The sequence below is a fragment of the Silurus meridionalis genome, chromosome 2 (assembly GCF_014805685.1).
Source record: "Silurus meridionalis isolate SWU-2019-XX chromosome 2, ASM1480568v1, whole genome shotgun sequence".
Lineage (NCBI taxonomy): Eukaryota > Metazoa > Chordata > Actinopteri > Siluriformes > Siluridae > Silurus > Silurus meridionalis.
The window spans coordinates 27,706,192-27,721,581 of NC_060885.1; the positions used below are offsets into that span (position 1 = coordinate 27,706,192).

Genomic DNA, 15,390 nt, shown 5'->3' on the forward strand with positions numbered 1-15,390 from the left:
GTCATAATCTATAGTGTGAAGCTCTTATTCTAGTGTAACGCTCTTAATATATAGTATAAAACTTTTAACCTGTAGTGTAAAGCTCATTAATGATTGTGTAAAGCTCATAATGTAGAAAGTAAAAGTTATAATCTATAGAGTAAAGGTTATAATCTATAGTGTGATGCTCTTAATTTAGTGTAATGCTCTTAATCTATAGTATAAATCTTTTGATCTATATATGTAGAGTTCTTAATCTATAGTGTAACGCTTTTACTTTATAGAGTAAATGTCATAATATATAGTGCTAATCTCTTAATCTATAGTGTAGAGGTCAGAATATATAGTGCAAATGTTATATATAGTGGTAAACTAAATATATAGTGTAAAGATCATAATCTGTGATGTCAAATTTATAATCTATAGTGTGAAGATGTTAATCTATAGTCTAATGTTTTTAATCTATATAGTAAAGCTCTTAATCTATAGTGTGAAGATCATAATCTATAGTGTAAATATCATAATATATAGTGTAAAGATCCTATTATATTGTGTGAGGTCATAATCTATGGTGTAAAGTTTTTATTTTATAGAGTAAAGGTTATAATCTATAGTGTAAAGCTTTTAATCTACAGTGTAAATGCCAAATCTATAATGTTAAGATTATAATCTATAGTGTGAAGCTCTTAATCTACTGTATAACGTTTTTAATGTATAGTGTAAAGATCATAATCTATAGTGTAAAGTTCATTATCTGTAGTGTAAAGATCTTCATTTATAGTGTAAAGCTCATAATCTATAGTGTAAAGCACTTAATCTATAGTGTAAAGATTTGAATCATATTGTAGAGGTCAAAATCTATAGTCCAAATCTCTTAATCTAGTGTGTGAAGGTCATAATCTGATTCAAACTGCAGGATATCCACCCTAATGACTTACATGTTGCAACTATCTCCAAATCATAATGCAGTGAAATTTAACTCTCATTTAATCTCTATAATTAGAGAGTGATGCAGCAGTGCTGTAGTGCTCTAGTCTAGTCTGTCCAGCTCTCACCCTCTTCGTCTGTACACTCCTCTTAGACAGATCAAATTCCAAAGCTCCAACTTTAATATAAATACTCCCTGAATTGCATTCTGGGTATTCCGGCTACCTGCTGCCTTTATTTGTACAGCATGATTAACAATAGACAATGTCACAGAAAGCATTCTGACAAACATTTAGATGTTTGTGTGGTGAAAGAGCAAGTATGTGTGTGTGTGTGTGTGTGTGTGTGTGTGTGTGTGTGTGTGTGTGTGTGTGAACCCATATGTTTTACATCTCCACCCTGAAATTGTGTGGATTGTGTCGAAATCCTTTAATTGTCTTTTTGAAACGGACTCTGTCTCTTTCTGTCTCTGTCTCTCCCTCTTTCTCTCACTCTCTCTCACACATACACACACACACACACAAAGTTTTTTTGTTTCATAAGCACATAATCCAGCAGCCCCTCCTCTTCCCCTGAGATGTGAATTCCATCCCATAATCATATTTGTCACTGCATTATTAGACCCACGCTTGTGTTTACCATCCCATACTCCTCTGCACTTGATCCACATTACGCTCGAAGTCGGATGGTGAGTGAAAATGAAAGCCAATCTGAGCAAGAGAGAGGAAAATACACACACACACACACACACACACACAGTCCGCACTTGTTTTTAGATGTACGCGGTGGAGAAACCGAATCCGCGCTCGTGTGGAAAGTGTTTACCACCGGATAAAGTTCTCGCGAGGAAACAATGCGCTCATTCAGCGGACACCGGCGTCTGCTACTGATCTCCCAGACTAGAGAGAGACAGAACGAGAGAGAAACAGAGAGATGTTCTTGTGCCACCAGGTTGCTTAGGCTTTTAATCTATGAGGGTCTTAAACTTTTTTATAAATCTTATAGATTATTTATTAGTCTTATAACATAATTTATAGGGCAAAGGTCATGATCTATAGTGTAAATGTCATAATCTATAGCATAACTCTCAAAATCTTAGTGTAAAGGTCATAATCTATAGTGTAACTCTTAAAATCTTAGTGTAAAGGTCATAATCTATAGTGTAACTCTCAAAATCTTAGTGTAAAGGTCATAATCTATAGTGTAACTCTCAACATTTTAGTGTAAAGGTCATAATCTATAGTGCAGCTCTCAAAATCTAAGTGTAAAGGTCATAATCTATAGTGTAACTCTCAAAATCTTAGTGTAAAGGTCATAATCTATAGTGAAAAGGGATTATATTGTAGTGCAAAAGTCATAATCTATAGTGTATAGGTCATAATGTATAGTGTAAAGGTCATAATCTATAGTGTGACTCTCAAAATCTAAATGTAAAGGTCATAATCTATAGTGTAAAGGGGATTATTTTGGAGTGCAAAAGTCATAATCTATAGTGTAAAGGGGATTATTTTGTAGTGCAAAAGTCATAATCTATAGTGTATAGGTCATAATGTATAGTGTAAATGTCATAACTGATATTCAATTGATAATCTATAGCGTAAGGGTCATAATCTTTATTGAAATAATCATAATTTACATTAGAGTGTAAAGGTCATAATCTACTGTGTAAAGATCTTAATCTATAGTGTAATGCTCCTGATTTATAGTGTAAAGATCATAATCTAAAAATAATATTTATAATATCAGTATAAATCTATAATATATAGTCTTAATTTATAAAATCAGGCTCTTCATATATACTGTAAGCATCTTAATCTATAGTGTAAATCTTTTAATATATAATATAATATAATAATATATTATATTGTAAACCTTAATCTATAGTGTAATGATCTTGAGCTATAGTGTATTATAGCATTATACAGTGAAATATATATATATATATATAATTTAACAATAAATAATTTAATAATAATAACTAGAACTTTACTGTGTGTTTATGTTATCCGTTTTGAAGAACCCGTAACGCTGCTGAGGCACAGGTTCCGAGAATCGAACACACATCCATTTTCGAAGGAGAGCCTAAAAGATTTTTTAGTTTCTGAAAATGTTAAATTTGATTTCACTTCAGGTTGGAGTGATTTTCTTTTCTTTTGGTTTTAAACACTGTTTGCTTTTAAGATCCAACACACACTAACACACACACACACACACACACACACACACACACACACACACACACACACACAGACACACTTTTAGCCATAAATTTGACCTAGACAAACTCTAGATCATAGTCAAATTATTTGAGCTAAATACAAATAGGCCAGAAGCCTCAGATTTTTAGAAGGTGGAACCCCTTCATGAAAAATTCAGACAAGCTACACGAGGAACCAAATATATTTTCCTATTTAGACGTTTCTATTTAGAACCTTCATGGGAAATCCTCTGATCTGGATAAAAAGCATGCAAAGCGTAAGCACACACACACACACACACACACACACACACACGCGCGCGCACACGCGCACACACGCGCGCGCGTTATTTTGTGTGTGCGCGCTCGTCTCCTGCAGCAACAATGTGAAACTCCATCCGCTCGCGCTGTGCGGTAACCCGAGCCGTGGAAAAAAAAACGGGGAGGAAACAGCCTCGCGCCGCGTACGGTTACCGAATAACAGGCCCCTCCTCCTTTCTCTCTCTCTCTCTCTCTCTCTCTCTCTCTCTATCCCTCTCTCACAGCTCGGAGACACGGCACGCAGCAGCAGAAGATGGCTGAGCGCACCGGGCAGCGTGAGCCCCGCACGGCGGCAGCAGCGTCGTTATCCCCGTCCCTCTCCCGGGGCGACCCTAAATACCCCCCCTTCCTCCTGTCTCTCCTTCCTCCACACACACACACACACACACACACACACACACACATCCTAAAGGTTCCCGGTGTCTGTACCGTCGCTCCGCGAGCCCACGTTAGTTCCTCTGACATACATTCATACACGCACGCACGGAGGAATTTTTTTTCTCGTTTTGTTTTCTTTCATCGAAGCATGGCGGAAACGGAGAAGGAGGGCAGTAGAGCTCCGGAGAGCAAGAGGAGCCGGAAACCCGCGCACCCCGTCAAACGGGAGATCAACGCAGACATGAAGGTGGGTTCCGCTGGGTTCTAGGGGTGGAGGGAGAAAGGGACGTGTGTGTGTGTGTGTGTGTGTGTGTGTGTTGGGGGGCGTTATTCACGGGCGCTATTCTTAAGCGTGTGGCGTGTGTGAGGCAGAGTTTTCAGCTTTGATTTGTGCAGGTCAGCGTTGCCCCCCCCAAATACACTCACGCGCACACGCGCGCACCTCATGCATACAAACGCAAACACGCGCTCTCTGTTTCTGTACACTCTCTTCCTGTGCATCAGGTGCGCGGCGTTAGGCGTGAACGTGTGCTAAGGTGTGAACGTTAAAAGCAAATGATATGTGTGTGTGAGAGAAAGAGAGCGAGACAGCGTGTGTATGTGTGTGTTGCGCGCGTGCGCCCACCGTCTTTCCTCATTTCACACAGCTGAAATGGAAAATTCAGCTACACGTCCTACTACCACGACTGAGAGGGCCACTTCAGGGCATGCATCTCTCTCTCACACAGGCATCATCCATACACACGCGCGCGCACGCACGCGCATCAACGCACACGCTCCGTCCGCGACTGGCTATCGTTCCGCTTCAGCTCCAGCTGTGCTCATATCTCGCGCACCTTTTGTTTCCGCCGTCTCGAGCGATCCAGATGTTCGTTACTGCTCGCTCGCGACAGCGCGCTAGAATCGAAGCGTGCGGCCTGCCCTCTCTCTCTCTCTCTCTCTCTCTCTCTCTCTCTCATTCTCTCTTTCTTTCTTTTCATTCTTTCTTTCTTTCTTTTTTTCTTTCTGTGTTTTCTGCTCGTATTGGTTTAGTGTTTGTAGCATTTGGAACGATTTTATTGTTGTGACTTAGAGAGGCATTATTCCCATCTCTTGTATCCCTTCATCCCCCCATCATTCTCCATCATCCCTCTCTTTTATCGCTCGCTCATCTCTCTGTCTTCAATCATCCTTCTCTCTCATCCCGTCATCCCTTCATCATCCTCAATTTCATCCCACCGTCACCCCATCATCTTCCTCTATCATCCCCTTCTCTCATCCCTTGTCATCCCTCCATCATCCATCTTTCTCATCCTCTGTCATCCCTCCATCATACCTCTCTCATTCCCTGTCAGCTTTCCATGATCCTTCAGTTTTATTCCACCTTCACCTTTTCATCTTCCTCCATCATCGCTCTCATTCTCATTCCACATCATCTCTCCATCATCTTTTATCATCTCTTGTTTTCATCCCACTGTCATCCCTCCATCATCCCTTTCTTTCATTCCACTGTTATCCCTCCATCATCCTTCTTTTATTCATCCAGTATCCTCTTTCATCCCCTCCATCATTCCTCTTTTTCATTCCACTGTCATTCCTCCATCAACCTTTTTCATTCATCCATCATCCCTCTCTTTCATTTTTTCATTTCATTTTTCAATTCCTAATTCTTTCCTCTCATACCACCATCATTCTTCTCTCACAATTTGACATAATGTCTCCACAATCCCATTCTCTCTTCATCCCATTTTTCCTTTCTCATCCCTCCATCATCCCTCTTCCATCCATCTCATTCCTCGATCATTCCTCTCTTTCCCCTTTCTTAGTTCTGCTTATATATCTATATAGGCATGTAGTTGTTTTTATTTTAATTAATTCATTAAATTAATTTAATTGTATTTATGGCTGCACGTGTGGACATTTTATATCGACCGTTTTAATATAAAATATTTGAATAAAGAGAATTAGAATTTTTTTATTAATGTGTCTTTCTGTATGTCATGCACACTGTTTCCATGTACACAATTTCCTTTATCAGTGTAATTGTTAAAAAAAATCTTACAAATCCATACAAAAGGAAGAATATAGAAACATGTTCATTTATTGTAAACATTAAACAAAAATAGTAAGATATAATAATAGTTTCTAAAGTGATAAGGGCCTTTACCAAGGGCCCAACAGTGGCAGCTTACATTTAAATTTACATTTGTGGCATTTAGCAGACACCTTTGTCCAGAGAGATATACAAGTCCCCCGTTGCATTAAGATAGCCAGGGACTCTGCCGTTCGGACATCTAGGGGAAGTTTATTCCACCACCTTGGTGCCAGAATAGAGAAGAGCCTTGAAGTATACTTACCACTTCCCCTGAGAGAAGGTGGTTCCAGTCGAGCAGTGCTGGAGGATCTCAGACAGTGTGGTGCCTTGAGAGAAGTGATGAGGTTTCTAAGGTAAGAGGGTGCTGGTCCATTTTTGGCTTTGTAGGAAAGCATCAGTGTTTTGAATCTGATATGTGCAGCTGCTGGAATCCAGTGAAGGGAGCGCAGCAGTGGGGTGGTGTGGGAGAACTTGGGCAGATTGAACACAAGTCGTGCAGCTGCATTTTGGATCATTTGCAGTGGACGAATAGTGTTCAGGGAAAGACCTGCCAGCAAAGAGTTGCAGTAGTCCAGTTTTAAAAATGACAAGAGACTGAAGCACCTGGGCAGCCTGTGTGGACAGAAATGGTCGAATCCTTCTGATATTGTAGAGAAGAAATCGACAAGAACGAGCCACATTAGCGACATGTGAGGAGAAGGACAGTTGATTGTCCATGGTCACCCCATTGTTGGCTGAAGGGGAGAGCAGAAAGTCATGAAGAGTTATTCAGAGATCTTGTCCTGGGCATGAATCGACTGAGATAACCAGCAGTGCTGTTTTGCTGGGGTTGAGTTGATGAGCACTACATGAAGATATGTCTGCCAAGCATGTCGATCTGAGGGAGGGAAAGAAAAGATGAGTTGAGGCTAATCAGCATAGCAGTGGTAAGAAAACCAAAGTGAGGATATGAATTTACCAATATAGAGGGTATAGAGGGGAAAAAGGAGGGGACCAAGTACTGAGTCTTGTGGGACACCAATGGAGAGTCTGGTGGGGCAGATGTGGACCCCCGCCATGTTAACTTGTATGAGAGATCTTCCAGATAGGAAGCAAACCATTTCCATGCTTTTCCACGGATACTGAGGCTCCTGAGGGTAGACAAGAGAGTCTTGAGGTTGACTGAGCTCGGCAGTACTGGGGCTTCAACCCCCAACCTTACAATCAGCAACTCAGAGCCTTAACACTGTCATCTTTAGAATGTCTCTGGAGTGCGCTGGAGCATGCTGCTGGGATTTTACACTGTGTTTATTCATGTTTTACAGAAAAAAAAAAATCCAAAGCAAAAACAAGCATCCACGAGGAAACAGAGCTGAAAGATTTGATGGTATTTTTTAAAACCATTTTAACAACATGTAAGGTGGCAGCTTAGTTATTTAAGCATAATTTACTTGTGAGCATATTCAGTGTTTCTTCATTCTAAAAGCATTTCATCAGATTTAGGTATTTTTGGAAAAAAATGTAATTTACATTTTTTTTTTACCTTTAGGATCTGTGTTCGCTCTTTGCAGGTTCGTTTCCGCTTGTTTTGATTTTAACCACAAGCTGTCGTAGAATTGCGAGTCGATGCCGCACTTGTCTGCGATACGAACACTTGATCGAAAGCAGGAATCGTAGCTCGAAACAGTATTTTTAACACTATGACCATTTTATGACAAATAATTGTTTGGAACGGATGATTCGTGCAGAAATACGTGCTGTTACTGAAAACCTTTGTTCCCAACTCGCAACTTTCACACGTTTTCACATCTTGACTTTTCTTTTTTTTTTTTCTCCCTGCTTTCTAAGTTTTCTCCCTGCCATTAACAGGTAGTCCCAACCTACGATGGAGACACATTACAATGACACGATCGTAACTTAAATATATAAGCCAAGACATGGCCTAGTCTTCACAGGAGTCTTAAAGAATGGTGATCAGTATGGGGAAGTATACTGTTATAAATTGGTTAATAAATGAACAAACACATTTAACGATGGTTCGACATACAATGTGGATATTGATCTTTCAAAGCATTACAGTAAATCATTTACAAACTTTCTTTCGGCTTCTTCCATCAGGGGTCGCCACAGCAGATCATCCGCATGTTTGATTTGGCACATGTTTTTATGCTGGATGCCCTTCCTAACGCAACCCTCCCCATTTATCCGGGCTTGGGACCGGCACTAAGAGTGGCTGGGGTTGGTTCCCTGACCGGGGATCGAACCCGGGTCGCAGCGGTGAGAGCGCTGTATCCTAAACACTAGACCACCAGGGACCCTACAGTAAATCATTTACAAATTATAGTAATTAATGAAACATATTACAGTACTTAATTTACGAATTACAGTGAATGATTAAACAATTGACAGTACATAATTTACAGTACATAATTTGCAATTCACAGTACATAATTTAACAAATTACAGTACATAATTTAACAAATGTTAGCACATAATTTACAGTACATAATTTACAAATTACAGTACATCATTTAACAAAAACGACATTAAGTAATTTAGCAAAACAGCAATTTACAGTACCGTAAAATATAAACTATACAGTATATATGTGTGCGTCAGCGGGCAGGTGGGTGAGCTCCTGTTCATGTGTGGAGGGCAACGCATATGCTGCTATGTTTGCCTGCAGCGCAAAACTGCAAATATTTGTAAAAAATGTTCGTATCGCTATCATCATCATCATAAGATCAAAAAAGTTAAGTCCAACCATCTTAACTCTGGGACCATCAGTACACTGTTCACATCACTCTTAACCTATGAACGTTTTTCCACCTAACAGCTGAAAAAAAACGCTTGCAATACGCTCACGGGACATTCTGAAAAAGTATTGACACTCAGTTAACAATCATATATTTGGATGTTTCTTTGTAGAGTCAGACACAGCTAAAGATCTCTTTTGGGCCCTTATTAGTCAGTAGAAATGTTCTTTAATCACAGGTCAATCACCAGAAGATCAATATCAGATGAGATACAGGTAAACAGTGCACAACAATAAATTAAAAAAAAGATGAATTTGTTCTCATGCTAGATCAGGGTTGAGAGATTGGGGATAGATCGGCGGTGTTAGTTAGCCTTAGCTTACGTGTGAAATGAAAATGCGTGAACTGAGGTCATTTCTATTCACTATGTTGCTCATCCGAATCCTCAGCCTTCCTGATGTTTTCTGTCGTTCTAGTGAGCGTGAGGCTCCTGTTCCAACTTTCCTTTCTTCGTCCTCCACGTCTTCGAGGTACGGTTCGTTTCCTTACTGTTTTTTCCGCCTCTCCCACGCTCGCATACGGCTCACCTCGTTCTCTTTAACACGCCGCAGCGATACGTTCGTTCATTAGCCGTACGTGTGCGAGGTAATTGTTTTGTCGTGGAGGCGTGCGATGCTCATGCAATCCCCGAGCGTCGAATTAACACCTACGCCACCAATTCATGCTGCGTTCAACATTTCTACAAGCGACTTTTCAAACCTCCTACAGAGTTTCCGTACGTCAGGAGCTCCGAGCGAAAGGAAAGACAAGTTTACTAGCTTTCTTTCTTTCTTTCTTTCTTTCTTTCTTTCTTTCTTTCTTTCTTTCTTTCTTTCTTTCTGTCATTCGTTCATTTGTTCATTCGTTCGATCATTTCTTTCTTTCTTTCTTTCTTTCTTTCTTTCTTTCTTTCTTTCTTTTGGTCTGTCTTTCTTTCATGCTTTCTTTCTTTCATACATTCTTTTGTATTTTCTTTCTTACTTTTGTACTTACTTTCTGTCTTTCCTTTGTTTTTTTGTCTTTCCTTTGTTGTTTATTTGTTTGTTCATTCCTTCCTTTTATTAATTTCTTTCTATCTATCTGTCTGTCTTACTTTCTTTAATGCTTTTTTCTTTTATACTTTCTTTATTTCTTTCATTTATTTGTTCTTTTGTATGTTTTATTAGTTTCTTTCTTTCTTTCTTTCTTTCTTTCTTTCTTTCTTTCTTTTCTTTCTTTCTTTCTTTCTTTTTCTTTCTGTAATTCATTCGTTTGTTCCTTTGTTCATTTGTTCGATCCTTTCTTTCTTTCTTTCTTTCTTTCTTTCTTTCTTTCTTTCTTTCTTTCTTTCTTTCTTTCTTTCATGCTTTCTTTCATATTTTCTTTCTTACTTTTGTACTTTCTTTCTTTCTTTTGTTTGTTTGTTCATTTATTTGTTCGTTCATTTGTTTGTTCCTTCCTTCCTTCCGTTAATTTCTTTCTATTTGTCTGTCTTCATGCATTTTTCTTTTATACTTTCTTTTTCTTTCATTTATTTGTTCTTTTGGTTTTTATTAGTTTCTTTCTTTCTTTCTTTCTTTCTTTCTTTCTTTCTTTCTTTCTTTCTTTCTTTCTTTCTTTCTTTCTTTCTTTCTTTCTTTCTTTCTTTTTCTTTCTTTTAAGCAGTAATGTACTAATATCTAATATCATTTTGTTAATAATTCCTTCGTTCCTTTCTTACCTGCAGTTTATAGTGACATTTTCCCTAAAAAGGTTTTCATTTTTTATGCACACTTTTATACAACTTTTACTAACCAGAAAGAGAGAGAGAGAGAGAGAGAGAGAGAGAGAGAGAGAGAGAAAAAGAGAAGGACAGAGATTTTATTTCAGCTGCTACGTTTCGAGCTCTTATGTCTTCTCCTGGAGCAGAATCGGCTCTGAGATACAGACAAGATAAAGATGAGACAAATTCTTCTGAAAGCTTTTTCACTGAACTTCTTCCCAGCTTCATTAGAGTGATGATAGTGTTAAGGGAAAAAAACCCTCTTAACCTTTCACTTGCGTAAATGTACAAAAGTCAAATGTAACTTCAAATGTATTTAAGCATCCAAAAATACTATAATTTATTACATGTTTATTATTACATATATCACATTATAATGTTCCTTTTCTCATTTTTATCACAAGACTCTTTGCTTAATCAACTCAGTTTTTGGAAAAAGACTCTAATGTTATGCTTAGCACAACAATCTATTAATATAATTATATTAATTACTTATATATTACTATGAGCCCAAAACATTATTTTCCATGACTTAAAAAAAAAAAATCACGCAAATAGGGTCACGAGTGATGTTAGAGTCAGGAGTTTCTTCCATCATTTATTCCTCTGAAAATGTTCTGCTTGATGTTGAAATGACGCTGAACTGTATGTTCGTACTAAGCGGCAATGGCGGTTCTAGATTGAATGATGCCCTGGGTGAACCACGCCATGACCCAACGACTTGATTAGGTTCAGCTTTAAGAAGCTCCTCTCTTCTGAACTGGATGAGTAAGAAATATTCTCAGATCAGTCTACAAATGTGGACACATTTCTAAGAGCTCCATTTCATGTATAGATATCACCCAAAATGCACAATTAAAATCACGTCAATGTGCACAATTAATCAAACTCTCAGAATCAAGAACCATACCAACCTTGGCTAATTGTAGCCATATGATACATACAATATCTATATCCTTATAATTTTTGTCTTTTAAATTAACCTTTTAAACTGCACTGGAGATTCCCCCTTACTAAGCTCAAGTTCAGGACCTGTTCTGTACAATCACAGACAACTTTTATGACATCACCTCAATTAAAGGTAACCAAATCAATAATTGTTAGTTTAACTACAAACCAACTAGACTAGTTTGGCTGTAAATGTTTTGTTGCTACACACATTATGTTAAACTACATACTATAAATTATAATGTTATGTAGCTAAAAGAAATATTGTTGCCCTATGTGTAAAAGCACACCAGACATCACAGCATATCCGAGATGATATACAGTTTTAGCCTATTTCAGTTCTTTTTTCTGAATTGGGATAATGAGGGTTTTGACCTTTTTTGTCATCCATAATTTTCATTTGGATTCAGCACTCCTCACTGAGGTGACGTCACCCAACCCCCGCCTCTCCTTTCTGAATGTATGAATGAGGGAACTTCTCCGGGTGGTGGGTGAACACTGTCCTGACCAGGTTCATTGACTGTGACATGACATGTCAAAAGGTGTCGCCAGCCTGGGCCCATGCTTAAGCAGCTTTGCCCTGATTGGTGACTTGCCTCATGACCTCATGTTTGACCAGTTAAGTTTTTATTCACTCATAAATAAATTGGAATGACTGATTTCACAAAATGTAGTGGATCTCTCTTTCTCTCTCCAAATTCTCAGTGTCTATCCCTCATTGTTTGTCTTTCTGTCTGTCTTTTTTGTGTCGTTTGCTCTCTTTCTCTCTCTCTCTCTCTCTCTCTCTCTCTCTCTCTCACACACCCTCTTTCTCACTTTCTCATTCTACACTAATCCAGGTAAATTTGAAAGCTTTTTTGTAAGTTTTTTGTCGAAACACACTATCGGATTCAATTGTTTCCCATAAATCTGCTCATCCACACTGAAATGTCTGAAAAACGCTTAGCGAACCTTCGCGGCAATGTCGAGGCGAGGCAACGTTACATGTCTAAAAATACGTCATCGTTTTTCGAAAGCCTTCATTTTCACAGTCCACTCTGCGCCGTGTGTTTTTGTTGACTGAAAATGCAGTCTCAGTGTGGACAAAAGACCAAAAATCTGCTTTTTTTTTTACAAAACAGTATTAGTTTGTGCATGGCCTCTGTCTATCGCTACATTTTAATTGATGCCTCACTGTGTCTCGTTTTTATCTTTAATGCCTGTTTCTATGCTGCCCCTTTCCCCATATTTCTCTCTTTCTCTCTCGCTCTCTCTCTCTCTCTCAATGGATGCATAAAGACAGTTTAGTAGTATTGGGATCATGTTGTTAATTTACAGTGAATGAATCAACAAATGAGGAGAATCCATCCCTCCTTACGACAAGCCAGTTATGATATGAAGTCAAAGCAAATGCACGTTGAGGCCTGGCACAGAACACACACGAAACAGGGGAGAATAGAGAGCACGTGAACATAACAGGGCACACGTGAATACATAGGAAAGGTAACACAATGGGCTTAAGGATGACAGGGTCCAAACTGAAGCAAAGATGTGTGGCAATACATAAATAAATGCACATGGCAATTGTTACTATGGGAACCGAGATAGGAAGGGGAAATCTGTAACAAGCGCAGACAGTTTAATAAGGCTTTGTGCCCGATTACGTGAAAATCCATTTTCGATGCATCGCTGTGAACCTGCTGTTTTGCACATGTACGTGAATTTCCGGTACAATGAGACTCGCACTTTAACTGTTCTTGTGCTTCTTACACTGTTTGCAAAATCATCAAACCTCATCAAAAAATCAGTGCATCAGCAGAACTTGGGTGACGTGGAAATGCTGTGTGTAAACTTCCATTCAGAACCACTGTGTAAGGGTACACACACTCCACATATATACACACACTCCACACATACACACTAGGGATGGTGAGTTTCCCCAATTCGCATCGGTGCTTTGGTGCATCAATTTAAAAAAGTGTGCATCACATACAAGTTGGCATTTTATTGCAATCTACGATATATTTCTATAGAATTATTAGTAGATGCGCTATACTTTTATAATTTAATAAGCGACTAGTAATTTGTGACAAATATTTGATATGTAGATTAATTTCTCAGAGCTAAACTGGTTCTCGAGCATGTTCTCTCAGCATCACTGCTGCTACGCGAATATGATGTATCACAACACTACGGAGACCGAGGCGCGTCTTGAGAGTCACATGGAATATAGATTTACATGGCAGAGGTAGAGTCTGTTTTTACTTCAATTATTTTTCTTTCTTTTTTTTGCACTACGAAGCCCTGTTTGTGAAAGGGCCATGCAGAAGTCAGAAGGCACTTATGTAAATTCTTGATTTGCTGTCTGTCTGAACCGTTTTCTATTGCATTGTATTGCATTGAATTGCATTGTGTTGCATCAAATCGAAAATCGGATCGCACTGCATCATGATAGGGGGAAACCGTATCGAATCGCATCGGTAGCACACTCTACATCTACACACACTCCACGTATACACACTGCACACATACACATTCATCACAAAACATACATTTCTGTCATGCAGGTTGTGCTTCGTAAAAAGACAAACGAGAGCCATTAAACACTTTGCACACTATTGTGTGTGTGTGTGTGTGTGTGTGTGTGTGTGTGAGACAGTGTGGGACTGTTTATGACCATGTTCAGTGTATACACGTTTGTGTGTTTGTATGTGTATGTGTGTGTGTGTGTGTGTGTGTGTTTGTTTGTTTGTGAGTGACTGTGTGTGACTGTGTGTGATTGTGTGTATGTGACTGTGTGTGTTTGTGTGTGTATGTGACAGTGTGTGATTGTGTGTGTGACAGTGTGTGATTGCTTGTGTGTGACTGTGTGTGTTTGTGTGTATGTGACTGTGTGTGACAGTGTGTGTATGTGACTGTGTGTGATTGTGTGTGATTGTGTGTGTATTTGACTGTGTTTGTGAGTGACTGTGTGATTGTGTGTGTATGTGACTGTGTGTGATTGTGTGTGTATTTGACTGTGTGTGATTGTGTGTGTATGTGACTTTGTGTGACTGTGAGTGATTGTGTGTGTGACTGTGTGTGTTTGTGTGTATGTGACTGTGTGTGACTATGTGTGTATGTGATTACATGTTATTGTGTTTGACTCTGTGTGTCAGTGTGGGACTATGTGGGTCTGTGTATGATCGTGTTTGTGTGTGTGTGTGTGTGTGTGTGTGTGTGTGTGTGTGTGTGTGTGTGAAAGACTGATATAAAATGTTTTATGAATAACTCTAAGTAATCTACACTATTAAAGCCAGAGGTCAGAATTCATTAGGAACTATTTTTCCTCCTTATGTTTCCCCCTTGTGTTGAATATTGTAATGCTTTTCAAGTAAAATATATTTTTTTTAAATATATATTTTTAACACTAATGTATAAAATGTGAGCTCATCGTGTATATTAATGTGAAGGCATATTAAACTGTGACAGATCGCCACAGAGGCCACACCCTCAAGATGATTGACAGGGAAAAACGTTAATTCCATTGCATTTTAAAGCACTTTTAAAAGTGAAAATTGTCACAGAACAACTTTACAAAAATAGATTGAGAATATAATAGATATGTCACTATAAGTTTACCCCTAAGATTAACTCTTACACCACGTCTCTTTTACCTGGAATGATAAACACAGAGGCCACGCCCACTTCACCAGGACTCATCTCCTTCAATAGACTCACCTGGTTCAGCACAGAGGCCACGACTGCTTCAGGAGAACTGACATAAAGACAACTCATACCAACCAGGTCCTACCTCTGTTGTGACTGACAGGTACAGAGACCACACCTCCTTGTTTGGATTGATGCCTTTTTTGATAAGATTGAGAATAAAAGCCAATCTCAACCTGACACCATTTATGCCATTCCTCCTTCACTGTCATTGACACCACTTAAGCCACACCTCCTTCATTGACACCCTTTATGCTATGCCTCCTTCACTGACATTGACACCACTTAGGCCACACATTTAATTGAGACTGACACCACTTAGGCCACAACTCGTTTACTGAGACCGATGCCATTTAGGACACGC

The 15,390-nt window shown here is 38.9% G+C and overlaps 1 protein-coding gene across 6 annotated transcripts in view; it reads left to right on the plus strand.

Annotated features, from left to right (window-relative positions):
* Window positions 1–3,573: 3,573 nt before the first annotated feature.
* The window catches only part of sobpa (sine oculis binding protein homolog (Drosophila) a), a 53,634-nt gene continuing 41,817 nt past the window's right edge, over window positions 3,574–15,390 (plus strand). For 3 of the 6 annotated variants that reach the window (XM_046865459.1, XM_046865475.1, XM_046865484.1), the window contains exon 1: window positions 3,575–4,049. In XM_046865459.1, the coding sequence (XP_046721415.1) occupies window positions 3,678–4,049 (372 nt within the window). In that variant the 5' untranslated portion in view covers window positions 3,575–3,677. Of the gene's footprint in view, window positions 4,050–14,992; window positions 15,130–15,390 lie in introns of all 6 variants that reach the window. The other 3 variants (XM_046865468.1, XM_046865493.1, XM_046865500.1) reach the window with 2 other exon arrangements.